The sequence below is a fragment of the Pipistrellus hanaki genome (assembly GCF_964339955.1).
Source record: "Pipistrellus hanaki genome assembly, chromosome: 16".
Classification (NCBI taxonomy): domain Eukaryota; kingdom Metazoa; phylum Chordata; class Mammalia; order Chiroptera; family Vespertilionidae; genus Pipistrellus; species Pipistrellus hanaki.
Window position 1 is genome coordinate 9,694,826 of NC_140518.1, and position 17,858 is coordinate 9,712,683.

The 17,858-nt window shown below is 47.3% G+C and overlaps 1 protein-coding gene across 1 annotated transcript; it reads left to right on the forward strand.

The window, feature by feature from the left end:
- Window positions 1-2,051: 2,051 nt before the first annotated feature.
- On the forward strand, window positions 2,052-17,169 carry UBE2Z (ubiquitin conjugating enzyme E2 Z). Its single transcript, XM_084863596.1, has 7 exons — window positions 2,052-2,467; window positions 4,323-4,395; window positions 6,238-6,425; window positions 8,704-8,815; window positions 10,063-10,175; window positions 11,631-11,721; window positions 15,177-17,169. The coding sequence occupies exons 1-7, from the start codon at window positions 2,139-2,141 to the stop codon at window positions 15,345-15,347; spliced, it is 1,077 nt and encodes a 358-aa protein (XP_084719722.1). The 5' UTR covers window positions 2,052-2,138; the 3' UTR covers window positions 15,348-17,169.
- The last annotated feature ends 689 nt before the right edge of the window (window positions 17,170-17,858 follow it).

Genomic DNA, 17,858 nt, shown 5'->3' on the forward strand with positions numbered 1-17,858 from the left:
GATAAGGTAAAATGCAGTAAGTGAAATGCAGGCAGCGTTGATAGTTGTGACAGTATGACCTAGTGGTTAGAACTTTTTCTCTGGAGTCAGGCAGATTTGGCGCCCAGCCCTAATTCTGCAGCTTGCTCCCAGTGAACCCTGTAAGTGACTGAAGCTTTGTAAGCCTGTTTTTCCATCTGTCAAAACAGACTAAGAATAGTACTTACTTCATAGGATCTTTCAAGGGAATAAGACAAAGTATACGAGGAGCTTGACACATATTAAGTCTCAATAAATAACAGCTAAAAAAAAATCCCCACAAATTTTCAACTATCAATAAATGTTGGACATTTTCATTCAAGAACACAATCCCTTACTGGAAATCACAAAGCTGTGAAAAGTGGGCGTTTGTGTGTGTGTAATTTTTATCTATTGATTTGAGAGAGAAAGAGAATCATCAATATTCATTGGTTGATTCTTTAAAAAAAACACTTTTATTGATTTTTTTGAAGTGTGGGGGGGAGATAAAGCAACACTGATAGGCTGCCTCATGCACGCTCCCTTCAGGGGATGGAGCCCGAAACCCAGGCATGTGCCCTAACCAGGAATTAAACCAGCAACCAACTGAGCCGCACCAGCTAGGCCCATTAGTTGATTCTTGTATGTGCCCTTATCAGGGATTGAACCTGCGACCTTGGCACATCCAAACGATATTCTAACCAGCTGAGCTACCCAGCAAGGACCAAAATTGCACTTAAAAAAAAAAAATTTTGGCCATAGCCGTTTTGGCTCAGTGGATGGAGCGTTGGCCTGCAGACTACGTGATCCCAGGTTTCAGTCCAGTCAAGGGCACATGCCTGGATTTTGGTCTGGATTCCCAGTAGGGGGCATGCAGGAGGCAGCCAACGATCAATTATTCTCCACCATTGATGTTTCTATCGCTCCCTCGCCCTCTCTGAGATCAATAAAAATATATTTAAAAAATAAAAATACAAATTTGGAGGCAAAATATCATCCAAAGTGAGGCTATTCCGTGGGCTTAAGTATGAATATGCCTGAGGGCACCCACATTAGTATGATTATTCATACACTTTACAGTAGAAGTATCAATGTTTGGGTATTTGGTACTGCCCCAGGCCCTGCTGCTAAGTATTGCTCTAAATTCTGAAACACATCTGGCCTCAAGGCTTTCGGGACACGATTATGAGCTTGTGATCTTGCAAGGGAGAAAAGGGAAAGCTTTTTTTAGAAAGCTGTTTTTCTTAGTCCACAGTATTATTTTTCACCTTACATATCTCAGGAAAGTCCTGAGGAATCCTTCCAGGATAAACTCACTGCCCCTTGCTTGATTCCTGTATCTTCAAGGGCTTGTGTGAAGAAAAACAAAAAACAAAACAAAAACACCGAGCTTGGAGTCAGGAGGCCTGAATTTTCCCTTCACCAAGCTTCTCTAGGTCTGTTTTCTGATCCCATGGCAACGCCTAGCAACAGTGCTGGCATTTCACAGTCTCTTCATAAATATATATCGAATACACACTAAAACGAGGTAGTTTTTTTTTTACTCGCAGGTTCTGATTTCTTCCTCACTCTCTGTCCTGGTGCAGGCAGGGGCAGTGGCAGCAGTGAGGGTGCAGAGAGGAAGGAGAAGTCCCAGGGCCTTTCGGACAGCGAGGGACCTGCACGAGGTATCCCAGTCTGTCCAGCGTCTCCCTGGACCCCGACCTGCCCCTCGGACACGTCTGAGGGCCGCTGTCCCTAAGCAGGGACGTGGCCCTCCGTCCCTCCCTCCCTCCCCTCTCAGCATTGGAGAGAAACGTTAGAATTGGGCTGTCAGCCGCCCCGAGGCGCCCGGGGAGACGCCTAGAAACCTCGCTCCTCACAGCACGGCGCCCCTGCAGCCCAGAGCCCCGGCCTTCCCTCCGGCCCCTCCCCCGCCCGCCGTGGAGGACCGAGGGGTGGACGCCTGGAGGACCGCGGTGGACGCTCTGGCCCGGCGCCTCTCGCTGGTAGCGGCGGTGGGCGGGGCCAGCGCCGCGGGGCTGTGGCCGCCGAGGGTGGGGACACTCTGGCCCGGCTCTCGGTGGTGCGGGCGCGGGAGGGAGCAGCGGCCGCTCTGGTCGGCGGACGTGCTGCCGAGCAGTCCCGGAAGCGAAGCAGCGATGGCGGAGAGTCCGACTGAGGAGGCGGCGACGGCGACGGCGGGCGCCGGGGCGGCAGGCCCCGGGGCGAGCGGCGTCGCCGGTGTCGTCGGCGTTAGCGGCGGCGGCGGCGGCGGCGGGTTCGGGCCGCCTTTCCTGCCGGATGTGTGGGCGGCGGCGGCGGCGGCGGGCGGGGCCGGGGGACCCGGGAGCGGCCTGGCTCCGCTGCCCGGGCTCCCGCCCTCGGCCGCTGCCCACGGGGCCGCGCTGCTCAGCCACTGGGACCCCACGCTCAGCTCCGATTGGGACAGCGAGCGGACCGCGCCGCAGTGTCTGCTCCGGATCAAGCGGTGAGCCGGGGTTTTCCGCCCCCAGCGCCGAGCTCCGGGCTCGACCTTCCCTGCCCCCATCCCTCCCGCCGCAGCTCCCCACCGCCCGCGCGCCTCCCCCGGCAGCCCGGCTGGGAGGCCCCCGTCTGGCCGGCCCGGGGCGTCGGGACCCGAGCCCCCTCTTCCCGGCCCCACGCGCACCGAACCCCTCTTTCCTTCCTTCCAGCGCCCAGGTCCGACCCCGCCCCTCGGCCACCTCCGGCGAGCCCTCCGTCTCCTCGCCCGAGCCCTCCCCCATCCCTCCTGCCCGAAACCCGACCCCTTCGCGCTTCAGTGACACCCCCTCCCGCCCGCGCCCCGCCCCTCTCCTTCGCCCCCTTCCCCACCCCATCCTGGCTAGGTGCTCCTTGGAGTCCCCCCCCTTCGGGGTCCCCTGATCGTCCCTTCTTCCCGAGCCCCGTTTGTAAAACACACACACACTATCGATTGCTTTCTTGGCCTCAGACCCGAGACCAGCCTTTGTTTTTATTCCGTTTTCTGAAACCCCCTCCGTAGAGTCCCTTCCCGCGTCCAGATCACTTCCCTCACATCTCCACCGTCTTCCCCGAACCGCTCCCACCCTCACACCTGTTCCAGGAACTCGGGCCTCCCCCCCCCCCCCCCCCCAGTCTCACTCTGGCATGTAATATCCCGGTCAGGATGGTCCTTCCCTGTATTTTTTCCTATGGGTTATCTGGTTTACTTTTCTGAAGTAGCTGTACCAACTCAAATATAGGAACGAGGTCCTAGGTCGCTTCTGTGCTTGCTTCTTGGGTGACTGATCTCGATCATATCATGTGGTAGGTAATATTTTGCAAACATGCTTAGCGTGGAACCGATGGCATAGAAAAGGGCATGCTTTTCGGCTGCCATTAATCCTGACACTTGGTTCCCGATGACCACACTGTCTCTCCCCGCGCACCCAGTACAGTCCACCTAGGTGTTCTCCGCCCCCCACTTTCCAAGTCCCTTCTCTTCCAGACTTTAATGGGAATTAGAGACCACATTGTGTATAATAAAGAACCTGGCCCAATGCTTGACACGGGACACAGTTTTCCAATCCTGACATGCCTTGAATTCGGCCGGTGCTTACTTTCTCTGCTCTGCTTGCACCTTTTCATGCCCCTATGTACCCTGGTAAGTCCCTAGCCTTTTCCCACCTAGAATGTTCCCCGGTAGGCCCTTGCTTACACCTGACCCGTTCCGGTGTGTGAGAGAGGATGTAGGAGCCACTCCTTGTCACCCTGCAGATGAGAGGTTCTCGGCAGTTTCGGAGGGTCCCCTCCCAGCCTGAAGCGATTTCAGCCCTGGTACAGTCCCCTGGGCAGGAAGATCAGCGCTCCCTGGCAGTTCACTTGGTTTATGGAAACATAAGGTCCACAACAAAGGTCCACAGTGGTTTATGGAAATCATTTTTTAGGGAGGTTGATGGTGCCTTCCCAGTTAACTAAAAAAAGTTTTCCTTTAAGATTCAGCCGGAGTACCTGAGAACCCGGGGTGGGAGTGAGTGAATTGCCATGTGGGAGGAAGTGAGAGTAAATGGGATGTGGCTTTTCCGGGGTGACATCTGATGCCATTGGGATCTCTGATTTCCCCCCCTCCTCATCCTCCCCCTGAGGAAACAAGGCCCCTTTGATAATAATTTGCTCTCTGTCTGCCTGACAAGTACTCAGCTGAGATTTCTCAGCCAACAAGACAGTGCAAACAGTTATGGTACCAAGCACCACGTTCTCGAACCCTGGCCTCACTGAGGTGATAACAGCTGTCCTGTTGAAGGGATTCCCCTTTTTCTCTCCTCTCCCTCACTCCCTCCCCACCCCCTCTTGGTGTTATACAGGGACATCATGTCCATTTATAAGGAGCCGCCTCCGGGGATGTTCGTTGTACCTGATACCGTTGACATGACTAAGGTATGTAGCTTGCTGGGAGTCGGGATTTGTTGGGAAATTGGGCCCCTGAGGTTGGAAGAGTCTAAAAGATTACCCAGCTCACGTCTCTGATTGCATACAGAAGGAATCAAGCCCCCGCGAGAGTACACAGGGAGGTGGAACAAAGCCTTGAACAGGTGTCTTATTAGGGTGCCAGTAGGTCCTGCTTGGCTTGGAAAATCCTTTTACACCTCTTGTTCCAGCTTAACTACTCATAGAGCACTCTCTCATTCTCAGAAGTGCTCCCGTTTGGATAAAAATTATGTGGTCACCCTACCATTGTACTACCCAACTCTTCTCCCACCCCACCGCTCTTGCCCTTTAAGTAAGCTGCTATAAGTCAGGTGCAGGGAAGGTTGGGGCTAGGGCAAGCTCAAGTGAACAGTGTTTGTAGCTAAAAGGCATTGTTAGGCTCCTGTCCCTACTGGTTGCTTTTGAGTATCCCTTCCACCCAAATACCTTTCTTCTCTTGTCCTTCACACACGAAACACAGAAAGCCTCATATGTAATGTCCGATTTCTCTGGCAGAGATACACGGGCTTCTCTGTCATTGAGTGTTCTACCCTCAGAAGTGAATTTGCACTTAAACTGATGTTGGGAAGAAATCAGATTTCCTAAGCCTCATGTTTAATGAAAAGTCAGAGTTTCAAATTTCTTAACAGCAGAAATTCAGATTTTGTATTATTGGTATCTGTTATGATACCAACAATACAGTTAACAAAATTTTTTCAATTAACAAATTTTTTTGTGGTTAAAAATGTTTTTCCTGGAACATCTTGTCCTCAGTCAAGTATCAGTATTAATATGCTAGTCCCTAGGTTCCCAGAATGGATGCCATGTTATACCAGTTGAGCTTGCTATTCCAATGACTGAGGGCTAATAATCTAGGGTGCCACCAGAGCGAGGTGAGGACTTACACTAAAGCACTGGATTGTAGGCCCTTCTTGCTGTTCAAATTCTGAGTAGACTCACATGCCTAGGAACCTTTGTAGAAGAAATATAAGTTCAATAATCATGGCTGGAGGAAGAGAATTTAGTGAATTCTGTTTTAAGTGCTACTGCATTTTTCCTTTTTAATTAAAAAAAAAAAAGTAACCTACAGTGTTGGGGAAAGCTCTGGGGATGGTCTAATGGCTCTTCAGTAGACCATGAGGTTTTCATATTTTTCTTAGAACCTTTGACACAGCTGGACACTCCCTGAGCCACACCCTCTCCGGTGGGTTTGGTCCTCTGGAGAGGAAGCAGACACCTAGGCCTCCAGCACAGCCCTCAGCTCTGCACCAGCACCGGTGTGGTGGCTTCCAGTCCCTTTACTCTTTTCCATGCATCCTACCTCCCCTTTGTGCCACACAGATGGAGGGGGGAGCTGCATCATACGCATGTTAAACTTGGACAAATCCAAACACACATTCAGAAAAAAATACATATTTCTTAAAATACGTTAGGACAAGACTTTACAGATGCACATTATAGTTTGCACATCGGTGTTCTATCCATTTGCTATACCTAACACTGGTCAGAGAAGTTCAAGCAAAAAAACAGGCTCCAAGGGAGTTTTAAGGATACTCCAGGATGATTTTGACTAGATTGGCTTTTCACCTTAGGCCCTACCTTTAGAATGTAACCCCTGAGTAAGATGCCACTCCACTGGGCCAAACATGGTCATTAATATGAGTGCGTACGGGCTGTTCATTCTGCATGGAGAGGATACGGACTGTGGCTCCCGATGGAGGTCCTGCTTCCAGCACGGGTAGCAGGTGGAAGCCAGGAGGGGTTGGGATGGGACATCACCTCACGATTTTGAGATGGGGTTTTATTTTGCAGATTCATGCATTGATCACAGGCCCATTTGACACTCCTTATGAAGGGGGTTTCTTCCTGTTCGTGTTTCGGTGTCCGCCCGACTATCCCATCCACCCTCCTCGGGTCAAACTGATGACAACGGGCAATAACACAGTGAGGTTTAACCCCAACTTCTACCGCAATGGGAAAGTCTGCTTGAGTATTCTAGGGTAAGAGGAGACTTCTAAGTGGCCAAGTTGGTTGTTAGCAAATAATTACTCTAGGCCAGCCTTTATCAACCAGAGTTTCTCGCCTGAACTACAGAACACAGAAAACAATTGGAGTGACTGTTTCCTCAGTTCTCCTCGTTCCAGATGCAAAAGAGAGAAGTTAACTCATTCCGTACAGCGGATGCCGTAGGGAAGTGGTTCTCCCTGAGCAGCACCAGCATCTGGGAACTGTCGCCTTGCAGATTCTGGGGCCGCCCTAGACTTGCTGTATCAGAAACTCTAGGGCTGGGCCCAGCGTCTGTGTCTTCTCTGTCCTCCAGGCGATTCTGCTGCCCACTCCGGCGGGAGAACCACTTCATAGGGCATCAGGGCTTAATTCTCTCCCAAACAGGTTGAGAAAGGCTGCAGATCTGTGCCATTCAAGCTTGTGGGTGTCTTATTTCTGAGTCTTTCGTTGAGTGGCTTTGGAGGCGGTGCTGGTGGTGGTGGTAATTATAATATTTTAACAACTGAATGAAAAATGCCTGAGGTTGGAAATCACATCACATACAAAACACAAGTTTTAAGTACATTTCATTTCTGGGTGCAACTGAGATTTTGCTTCATGTAGTTCTCATCCATTTCTTTTAATTGCATTAAGGGTTTGAAAATTCAGAATGGAAATGTCTTCTAATATATTCTGAATCGGTCTTTTTAGTGTGGTCTGAATTTCCCCGGGGCAGGGAGCAAGTGCAGGTTGAGAAAGTTACCCGTGTTGGTGATCCAGTTTCCTTTCTTTCTGTCCAATAACTTCCAGGGTTGTGTGTGGACAAGGTAGCTGACACAAACTGGAGACATGACGTATATATTTTTTAATCTCTCAGACCTAGGGGGATATTTTATGATTGTGACAGTAAGGAAGTCCTGTAAAGGAGGTTGTCCTTAAAGAAAGCCCTTTATCTCACTAGGGTATAGAACTGTCTGCAGGTAGGATAGTGGTCTGTGTAACCCACAGTGGTAAAGAAATTCAGTTATTGCTTCTGTATAAAGTTTGTTCATGAAAGTGTTTTGTATTAAATTCTCTTTCAATAGAACAACATAAAACTATTTTGAGCAAACACCGGCTCACAGTAGAAATAGGGGAAGCAAGATGGTGGTGGGTAAAAGTGGCAGAAGCATGTTGGGTGGGAAAGAAGAAGCTACCCAGAAATTGAAAATTTGCCACAAAGAATTGAAGTAGAACTTTCCCGGGATTATATTCACTTTTATCAGCCTCGTTTCTTTCCTCCCTACCTAGAAAAAAATGCTGGGCTGACTTACAAAAGAAATTTAATGAAAGTACCGTGTTGACTTGAATCCCTGAATATATGACACTCAGCACAGTTTACAGTTTTGGGGGAGCAGCTGAGAACAGACTGAGAGGTACTGGAGGGCGAGCTCTGACGTTACTGTTTCGAATCGCTTACTTGGAGGGCGAGCTCTGAGCTCTGACGTAGTTACTGTTTCGAATCGCTTACTTGGGCTTTCCTCGAGTCCAGTGGGGAAGGAGAATTGACCAGCTAACTTGAAGAAGCAGTTTTGTGGCTCAGGTGCCCTCTTATCAATTACTAAAAAAATACCATTAATGTCCAGCCCGCCCTCTTCCTCTGACTATTTGGTCAGATTTATGAAAGGGAGGAGTGGTTTTGGTGTTTCTCTCCCATTCAGGTGGTTTTCCATATATTCTCAGGCCCTCCACAATATAGAAGTGCCCCTATTCTGCCTTCATGTCCTTGGCAGAATTCTGTAATCAGAGAATCTGACATTCCTTGGGGGCTTGATAGAGAACTAGACCCCTGATCATCAATCTCACCATGTGGCCTCTAACCACATGGCTTTGTCCCCTCTGTCCCTCTGTGCTCAACTTTTCTCTCCTAACTCCACCACACCCATAAGGAAGTAAGTTAAGCTCTTTGAGGTCCACAGAAGCTAACGTTTTTACTCCCTTTGGAGCTTTTTCTCACCTTATTTCTTTCATTCTGATTAACAGGACCTTTCCCAGCTACTGTTTCTTTCCTAACCCAAAGAAAATCCCTTCAAAGTTATCTTGCTAGCTTTACCCTCTTTTGTCCCACTTGATAAGAGGATTAGGCAGTTGACTGATTTCCTGTGAATGAGGGTGAGACAGAGGTTGGGAAAATCCAGAGTATTAATAGTGAAAGAAAGGTTGTGCTGCTAGGCCCCAGGGTACTTGTGTACTGGTCTTCCTCCCTCTCTCTGTGCCTCATCCCGCTTCCATTTCCTCTGCTGTATTTTGCAGTACATGGACTGGCCCTGCCTGGAGCCCAGCCCAGAGCATCTCTTCTGTACTTATCTCCATCCAGTCCCTGATGACTGAGAACCCCTATCACAATGAGCCTGGCTTTGAGCAGGTAAGGCCAGGTGGGTCCAGCTCTGGGGTGGGGAATGTTGGGTTTTAAGAGATCTGAGAGGTCTATTCAAGGGTTTTGGGATTGTTGTTTTTAACTTGGCTTAGCCTATGTATTCAACTTGTCACTTTAGGAGAAAAAAAGGAGCTGACATGCGTGCTCCTCATTAGTGAATTTTTTTTCCTTGTAAGTTACAACAACACTCAAGGTATTTCCATTTGACTTGGATTAATTCACCATGTGGAAGTCAGTGGAATCATTTGGAAATTAATTCTGGGCCTGCTTTGGGGGCTGTCTTACCCACTGTGTTCTTCTGCACGCCTCCATTCCCCATGTCCCCGTGAGGGGTTCTGTCATTACTGCTGCCAAGCCAGGCATTCTGTGGGAGTTAGGAAATTAGAGTTGACCCTTGAACAATCCACAGTTGAAAATTATGTACAGCCCTTGCTGGTTTGGCTCAGTGGATGGAGTGTTGGCCTTCAGACTGAAGGATCCTGGGTTCAATTTCGGTCAAGGTTTATGCAGGAGACAGCCGATTAATGATATTCTCTCATAATTGATATTTCTATCTCTCCCTCTCCCTTCCTCTCTGAAATCAATATGTATATATATATATATATATATATATATATATATATATATATATTTCCCCCCCCCCCCCCAAAAAAAGAAATTTGCATATAACTTTGACTATGATGGGCCCTTTGCATCAATCTATTCAACCAACTGTGGATTGAAAACAGTATTTTTTATTCATGGTTGGGAATGTGAAGATACTGTTTTTAATCAGCTGTTGGTTGAATACATAGATGTATTTACTGGGGAGAAATTCACATATAATCAGTAATAGTAGAATCATACAGATATGTAAAGGAGTTAACCAGGAAGCATCCTGATATCTTACAGACTTTCTGGGCTGAGACTCCTGACGCCATTTATGCATAACTGGTTATTTCTCACTAATCCTTCCCTGGAGGCCTTTCACTTCAGGCTTTGGAAAATGTGATGGAATTAATTTGATGCTTATAGATCACATGACTCGTAACAGAAGATGGGTATTGGTATGCATTGGGAGGAGGTAAACAGTCTCAAAAATGAAGGCCTGGTTGCTCTTTAATGGGTTTGCCATACAGTGAAAAGATATTCCTTTGTTCAGTTGCTTGGGTCACATGCCCCATACTAATTATGAAGTCTCTTCCCATTGGCTTTTCTCTTTGTACTTGGATTCTATGGTGTCTGTCACATTACAGGAGAGACATCCAGGAGACAGCAAAAACTATAATGAGTGTATTCGGCATGAGACCATCAGAGTGGCAGTCTGTGACATGATGGAAGGAAAGTGTCCCTGCCCTGAACCCTTACGGTATGTGTCTCAGGAACTTGGAACTTGTATTTCTTTTGGAGATTTAGCTGGTTCATACCTTTGATAACTTTTTTTTTCTCCAGTAAATATTATTTATTTATTTATTTATTTATTTATTTTTAATAAACCTTTATTGTTCATATTATTACAAAAGTTCCTCATTTTTCCCCCCCTCCACCAGGTTCCCACCCCACCCTCTGCCCTTTCCCCACCCCCATTTTCCTCATCCATAGGTGCACAGTTTATGTTCAGTCTCTTCCCACACCCCCCACTCCTCTTTTCCCTGAGAATCATCAGTCCACTCCCCTTCCATACCTCTGATTCTATTATATTCAACAGTTACTATTGTTCATCAGGTTTTTTAATTCCCTTGTTTGTTTGTTTTTTTCTTTTGTTTTGTTTATTGGCTTCCAAAGGGGAACCTTTGATAACTTTTGAGGCAAAATCCAGTGTTGGGCACCAGAGGGAGACAGAGAAGAAGCAAGTGGTTTAAAAACATGTGGTTCAAGAGGGTTCCCCAAGAGGAGCTCAGAGAGAGAGATTCTGTGCTCTTGGATGCGGGGGCCTGATGCAGCGGGGGCCAGACATGGCGGGGATCTCCCTTTTCCACGTCCCGCACAGAAAGAGAGATGAACGAACCAGTTCTAAGTGGAGGTGGCCAGGGATTGAGAAATAATAGAAATAGAGAAGACACAGATTTTAAGCTGGGAGCTGGGAGGGCCATCATCCTGTCAGCTGGAGAGACAGGAAGAAGACAATGATGGCCCCTCCCAGTGCATTTGTTTTATACCCCAATACCAGGAAGTTATCACTAACTTATTTGCATTCTTAAGTAGGCCCTAGCATGCCTGGTCCTGCCCCTGCTGACACCTGGGCTGATATGAAGGCCAAGCTGAGAACATGTCTACCATCTTGGGAAAACATGTTCCCAGGGTGTGGCTCTGCCTACGCCTTGAGTTCAGCTGACGATAATTAAGGAAAAGTGCCCATGTGCCTTCCCAGGCGGCCCTCTACATGATGGAAAGATATAGTTTATGTCCTCAGGGAGCCCCCATTTCGAGAATCTGGCCATATTAAAGACATAACTTCTACAGCCAAAAGCGTTATAGAGCACGTCATAATAAACCTATATATCTTAATGTTCAACTTTATTTCTAAATGTTAAAACAAGAATAAAGTCAAGAGCAATGAAACAAACTTCCTTGGAGAATGTTGAGTAAGGATTGGAATCAAGGATGGCCTATGGAAAACAAATGAGACTGAGCAAGACATGAGTTGAAGTTGGGATTGGAATGATTGGTATTAACAGTTACTCATTTTATAATCCTTAAGATTTAGAGAAAGTAACCATGAGCTTAGGAACTCTAGCTGTTTAATTTGGCCTTAAGCTTAGATAATGAAGGGGTGACCCCTTGCCCCCTTGTTCCTAACTTAGCTTCTCTGCTTGTTTTCCAGAGGAGTGATGGAGAAGTCCTTCCTGGAGTATTATGACTTCTATGAGGTGGCCTGCAAAGATCGCCTGCATCTTCAAGGCCAGACTATGCAGGTAATGAGGCGCCTGCTGTTGACTCCAGAGGCCTTCCAGCAGACTGTGTAAAATCCCCCCTCTAGAGGGACATCCACCCCTCTCATAGAACTCAGAGCCAAAAGGAACCTAGTTTAGTTGAGTAGCTGAGGTTCAGAGAGGAGATTGACTTGCCTAAAGCCACATGGAGTTGGTTCTAATTTCCTAGCATAAACTAGGCACTCATGAGCAGAATATGAATGATGCTAGCCTAGAACTCTTCTTGGTCAGTAGTCTTTTCAAATCAAGAACACTCAGCTCTCGGAATCTTAAGGATTGTAAGGGTAGAGTCATTTATTGGATTCCATCCCTAGTCCAGAGGGATGCTAAGAGAAAGAAGGCTTAGAGAAGTATTGTGTATATAGTGTTATATGTTGAGATTCCTATTACAAGATGGTAACCAATTATTCATTCTGTGCATATACTGGGGAAATGTGCTTCTGCTTCCAATAAGAATATAGAACTTGCCCCAGCTGGTTTGGCTCAGTGGATAGAGTGTCGGCCTGTGGACTGAAGGGTCCTGGGTTTGATTCTGGTTAAGGGCACAAGCTTGGGTTTCGGGCTCAACCCCCAGTAAGGGGGGGGAGGGGGCGGCGTGCAGAAGGCAGCCAATTCATGATTCTCATCGTTGATGTTTCTCTCCCTCTCTTTTCCTCTCCCTGCCTTTCTAAAGTCAATTAAAAAAAAAAAAAATATATATATATATATATATATATATATATATATATATATATATATATATATATATATATTAAAAGAATATAGAACTTAAGGCTTGTTTAAAGAAGAGATTTTTAGTCTGGCCAGTGGGGCTCATGGTTGAGGTTCAACCTATGAACCAGGAGATGACAGTTCAATCCCAGTCAGGGCACATGCCCTAGATGCAGGTTCTATCTCCAATGTGGACTATGCAAGAGGCAGTCGATCAATGATCCTCCTCATCATTGATGTTTCTATCTCTTTCTTCCTCTCCCTTACTCTCTGAAATCAATAACTTTTTTTTTTTTTTTTTAAAGAGGTTCTTATTAAACCAAATTGCAAATAGGCTTCAAAATAAACAGCCTGGTTGGTAGAGTGCGAGAACCCATAGTATTGAAGGACTAGTTCTGAGTCTTTTGGATCACTTACTGGTGATGTCACTTAGGAATATGGCGAGTTGGGTAAATGACTTTAAGACCTCTTAAGGTTCTCTCCAGCTCTTCTTGGGTTCTTCTCCTGCCCCATCCCCTTCCCACCCAGCACTAGCAGCAGCAGCAGCAGTAAATGTCTTGTTCCCTCAGGTGCTACTTAAAAATGTTAGTTTCCCTATCCTTCCTTCAAGGACTGCACACCCACCTGACACATTTTAACTCAAAGGGTAAGGCCAGCTCAAGAGTATATGGAGCCTTGATTCCTAGTCAGAGCTCATGCCCAGGTTTCCAGATTGATCCCCAATGGGCGTGCAGGAGGCAGCTGATCAATGTTTCTTTCTCATTGATGTTCTCTCTCTCCCTCTCCCTTCCTGTCTCTCTAAAATCAATAAAAAACATTTATTTTAAAAAGTATATTGAAGATGATGGGTGCTGTGGTTTGTTCCCCATCAGGAATTCTCATTGCTGGTACCCAGCAGCATTTCCAATATTCAGTCTATTAAGGAAAAATAACTCATGATGAGGAAAAGAAAGGGAGCGCAATATCTGGGAAGGACAGTGGGTAGAAATGGACTCATTGACGAAAAAAGGAAGATCTGGCCTGGCTGGCGTGGCTCAGTGGATAGAGCCTGCGGACTGAAGGGTCCCGGGTTCGATTCCAGACAAGGGCTCAGGTTGCAGGCTTGATCCCCTGGTAGAGGATATGCTGGAGGCAGCAGATCAATGATTCTCATCGTTGATGCTTCTATCTCTCCCTCTCTCTTCCCCTCTGAAATCAATAAAAGTATATTTTTTTTAAAAAAGGAAGATTTAGAAAATTGATAGCTCCAGAGTAAGTGTGGATTTCAGTCTTTGGGGGAAAATAACTTTTGTAAGTGTAAAATGTACGCTATAGTCACAGAGACTGTGACTGCCGTCCCTGTCCCTGATCATGAGGTTACTATATGGGCAGAGTGTGGAAGAAGTTTATGTGGGTAAAGGAGACAGATTGTGAGAAGTAAAAATCCTATGCCTTTTGTGACTGCTAAGGAAAGGAGTCTCCATTTATTTGAGCCTCAGCCATGCTACTTGAGGCTGCCATATTCCTTATGTAGCACCTTTAATTCTTTGTTTTGTTTTCATTCCTTTTTTTATATCCTTCATCCCAACTATTTATTTTTGGACTTGCAGGACAGTTAAGCCCTTTCTGTATGATGTTTGGAGATCTTTGATCTAGAATGACAAGGACTAGGATCAAGGCTAGTTGGCCCTGGAGTGGTGCCCAGAAACCTGGACAGGAATATGGTGATTGGTCCCTGGGAAAGAGTACAGGTGCTTATTTAGAAGTCAGAATTCTATACCTCACTGTGACCTTAGAAAACAAATTACCCTTTTTGAGTACAGTAAATCCTCATTTAATGTTGGTAAGTTCTTGGAATAGCAGCAAAACAACCAAGTTTACCATTTATACTAATAAAAGAGTAATATGCTAATTAGACTGGGTCAATCAGCCATCTTCCTCTAGATGTCTGACTTCTTTCCAGACAAAGCAGTGGTGGTGGGGGCTGAGGCAGAGGCAGTTAGGGGCGATCAGGCCGGCAGGGGAGGACAGTTGGGGGCAAGATCAGACTGGCAGGGGGAAATAGTTAGGGGCGAGATCAGGCCAGCAGGGGAAGAGGGCAGTTAGGGGTGATAAGACAGGCAGGTGAGCAGTTAGGAGCCAGCTGTCCAACTGCTGGTTTAGGGATCAGGCTTAAGCCAGCAGTTGAACATCCCCCGTGAGGTCCCCAATTGGAGAGGTACAGGCTGGGCTGAGGGTAAACACACACACACCGTCCCATCCACAAATTTCATGCACCAGGTCACTAGTATTATAATTGATAAAAAGAAGAGTTACATTCCTAGGCATCAGTGTTGAACCAGAGTGATTTGAGGACCTATTCTATAGGCAGTGACGGATAATCTTTGCCTTGTATAGTTTTTGAGGTTAATTGGAAACACAGATACACTTTGTTACAATCCTGGTCCTGTATTTTTCTCCCCATTTATCTTGCCTATAGTGTCGCCTCTGTATATTGGCTTGTTTCTGAGGAATGCAAACACATTTGAATGTTGGCCAAAGCCAGACCTGTCTGGGGCAGTGCATGTGCCATAATATTCCTGAACAAAGATTATGTTGTCTGCTGTTCAGAACTGTCTGTGCTGTGCCCTCCTCTCTTCCTGTGATTCAGAAGTTGAGTATGCGTTTCACATGGGCCTGAAGCTGCTCTCTCGAGGGTGAGCCACCCAGACTTGCATCTTCCATCCCCTGTCTCCTTTCCCCTGCAGGACCCTTTTGGAGAGAAGCGGGGCCACTTTGACTACCAGTCCCTCTTGATACGCCTGGGACTGATTCGTCAGAAAGTGCTGGAGAGGCTCCATAATGAAAACGCCGAAATGGACTCTGACAGCAGCTCGTCTGGGACAGAGACAGACCTGCATGGGAGCTTGAGGGTTTAGATCCTACTCCCTTCTCCCTTCCCCCACTCGAGAGTCCCAGCAAGTTCCTTCCCCCACCCCAGGGATGGAGAGGCACTGTATCTCCCTCCAACGTGACGTCATCCTGCAAGATGGCAAGAACCAAGCAAGCTTGGATCTCCCAGGGTGTGGGAGTGGGGAGGCTGTTCCTGACCTGACTTCCCTGGCTCTCGAGCATCTGGGCTGTGTTCATCCCATATCAGGGGCCAAGGGACCTATGCAGGAGCACCTAGGGCGAGGGCCTCTGGCAAAAACAAAACAACCGACACACCTCTCCGAAGGGCCAGCTCCTTAGGGATAGTGGGGAGGCAGAAATTGCAATTCCAAGAGGTAGTGTGCCCAAACGATTATGGGATATTTGGAAGGGAGCTTGGGGTGGGGGGCTGTCTGTGATACTTAAGCAGTCTGGGTGGTTGGTTGTCTGTCTGTCTTCAGTTTGAAGCAGGGCTTCCCCATGCCCTTTTCCTCCTTGCCTCTTTCCCCCCATTATTTTCCGTGGGCCAGCATAGTTCTGTTTTCCCTAATTTATAGTCACTGTTCTAGACAGACCAAAGAGAAGGAACAGTGGTGGAATCTAGGCTGCTGATCAGTGAGTTTTACTTAGCACCTGAGCACCTTTCTCTCCTCCCATCCCCTCACCCATTTCTAGATGTAAGACAGAAGGTAAATGTGATGGGACTGAACCAAAGTTTTGGTAAAGCCTGCACAGGTACCATAGGAAACTGAAAGGACTATTTATTCCCAAAAATCATTGATTCAAAAAGTTCCCAATTCAGGCAGCTGCTGGATGTATGATAGAGCCACTATATAGAGCAGTCTCACAGGTTTTCAGTACTAGTCACAATGAGGGTGTTTCTCCTGGGCGGGGGGAGGGGGAGGCTGATGCTGATGCTGTTGTATTTTGTTCGGCTGTCCTTGTGTGCTCTCCCAACCCCAGCCCAGTCCCCCTTCCTCACGTCCAGGCCCAGGACTAGTGGGGAGTAAGGGTAGCCAATGGCAGAGATTGGGGGTGGAACTCTGGAAACTCCTGCCCTTCTCTCCCTTTGTCCCTTCCTCCCAGCTGCTGTTTGTCACTGGCTCTGATGGGTGTTTGCCTGGCTGTGTGCTTATCTGTATTTAGCTGCAGTGATCCTTTAGCTGGTTGGCTCAGAAAAATGTGCTTTAGGTGCCCTGATACTGGGCATCGAGGGAGTCCATATTTCCCATTTTTGAGGAGTTATCCTCATGCTTTCCAGATTCTTACTGTTATGGCTCTCAGTGGGTTATTGGTGACCCGCCTGACACGGCCCCAATCAGTATCCAGCCACATGTAAGAGAGGATACTTGTATCTGCTCTTCCAGCTGCTATGGAGGCCTCTGCCTTGTGAATCGGGACTGCCCCGGATGAGTTGGGGAGGGGGTTGGGCACAAAGGAGAATGTCCTACTTGGGAGGGCAGGAAGCAAAGAAACTGGACAGGAAGTGGGTCTGGAGAACAGAAGTTTATCTTTGATATCCAAAGGGTGGTCTTTCTGTAAGGAGACTCAAAAGGCACCCTGCTTCCAATTTCCCTCTTCCATTTCCAGAGCTGGTACAGGGCTTAGAAGAATGCCCTTGGTCTGTCGGTCCAGTGTTGTCTGTCATCCATTTAAGTGTTCCCACTTTCAAGTGACAATCTTCTCCTTGGCCCTGTCATGGGCAGAGCATGTCTGGCATACTGGCCTGACTTTTACTCCCTAATCTTGAGTTGAGGAAATATATGCACAGGAGTCAAAGAGATGTCTTTATATCTGACTGTACATAAATGAAGTTTTTTTTTTTCTTTTTGGTGCAATAAAGTTTGTTTGGCAGAAGGAGGAAGCGCCTATGGGTGTGGGAGGGCTTGTGTCAAGGAAGGATGGAATATGGACAACCACACATCTCACCTAGGTCAGAAAGGAAGTGTTCAGTGAATTGTCTGGAAGCTAAAAACAAGTTACTTGATGTGGATGGGAGCAGGACTGCTGGTAAAACTTCCATCAACCAGAAAGAGGGTCTTTTTTCAAGGCTGTAGCTCTGGCAGTAAAGGAGAGGAATGCCATTGGAATCTGTTGCTTCCAAAGATGTACCTGCTCAGAAACTGGGAGGTAAAGATGGACTAAGGGAAGGGGCTCTTAGTGTGGATAACCCATCGGGTTGTTTTCTGTACTAAGCCAACCTTAGGAGTTTAGCATTCAGACTGAAAACAACTGACTGGCCTTGCTCATCGCCACCCCTGCTTTTCTGGTGCAGAGCTTTTCCCGTTCAGACCATTCATGGAGGATGTCCTGCAGTGAGGGCTCAGGTTAGTGGGCCTGGCTCTACTTTTAGCTTTGCTTCTTAAACTGGTGGTCCCTGGCAAATCACATTTCTTACCTGCAAAGTTAAGGATACCTGTTTTTTTGGAAGGTGGTAGTGAGGTGTGTATAGAATGGGCACAGGGTAGGGATTCAGTAAGTTACTTCCTTCACCACAACTAAGGCTGTGAGGACCTAGG

What these genes read in the sequence shown, in the direction of transcription:
- UBE2Z (XM_084863596.1), top strand. Translation starts at nt 2,139, where the DNA reads ATGGCGGAGAGTCCGACTGAGGAGGCGGCGACGGCGACGGCGGGCGCC. An exon ending in ATGAGCCTGGCTTTGAGCAG is followed by an intron (nt 8,816 to 10,062) that starts GTAAGGCCAGGT and finishes GTCACATTACAG; the next exon opens with GAGAGACATCCAGGAGACAG. An exon ending in TTCAAGGCCAGACTATGCAG is followed by an intron (nt 11,722 to 15,176) that starts GTAATGAGGCGC and finishes TTTCCCCTGCAG; the next exon opens with GACCCTTTTGGAGAGAAGCG.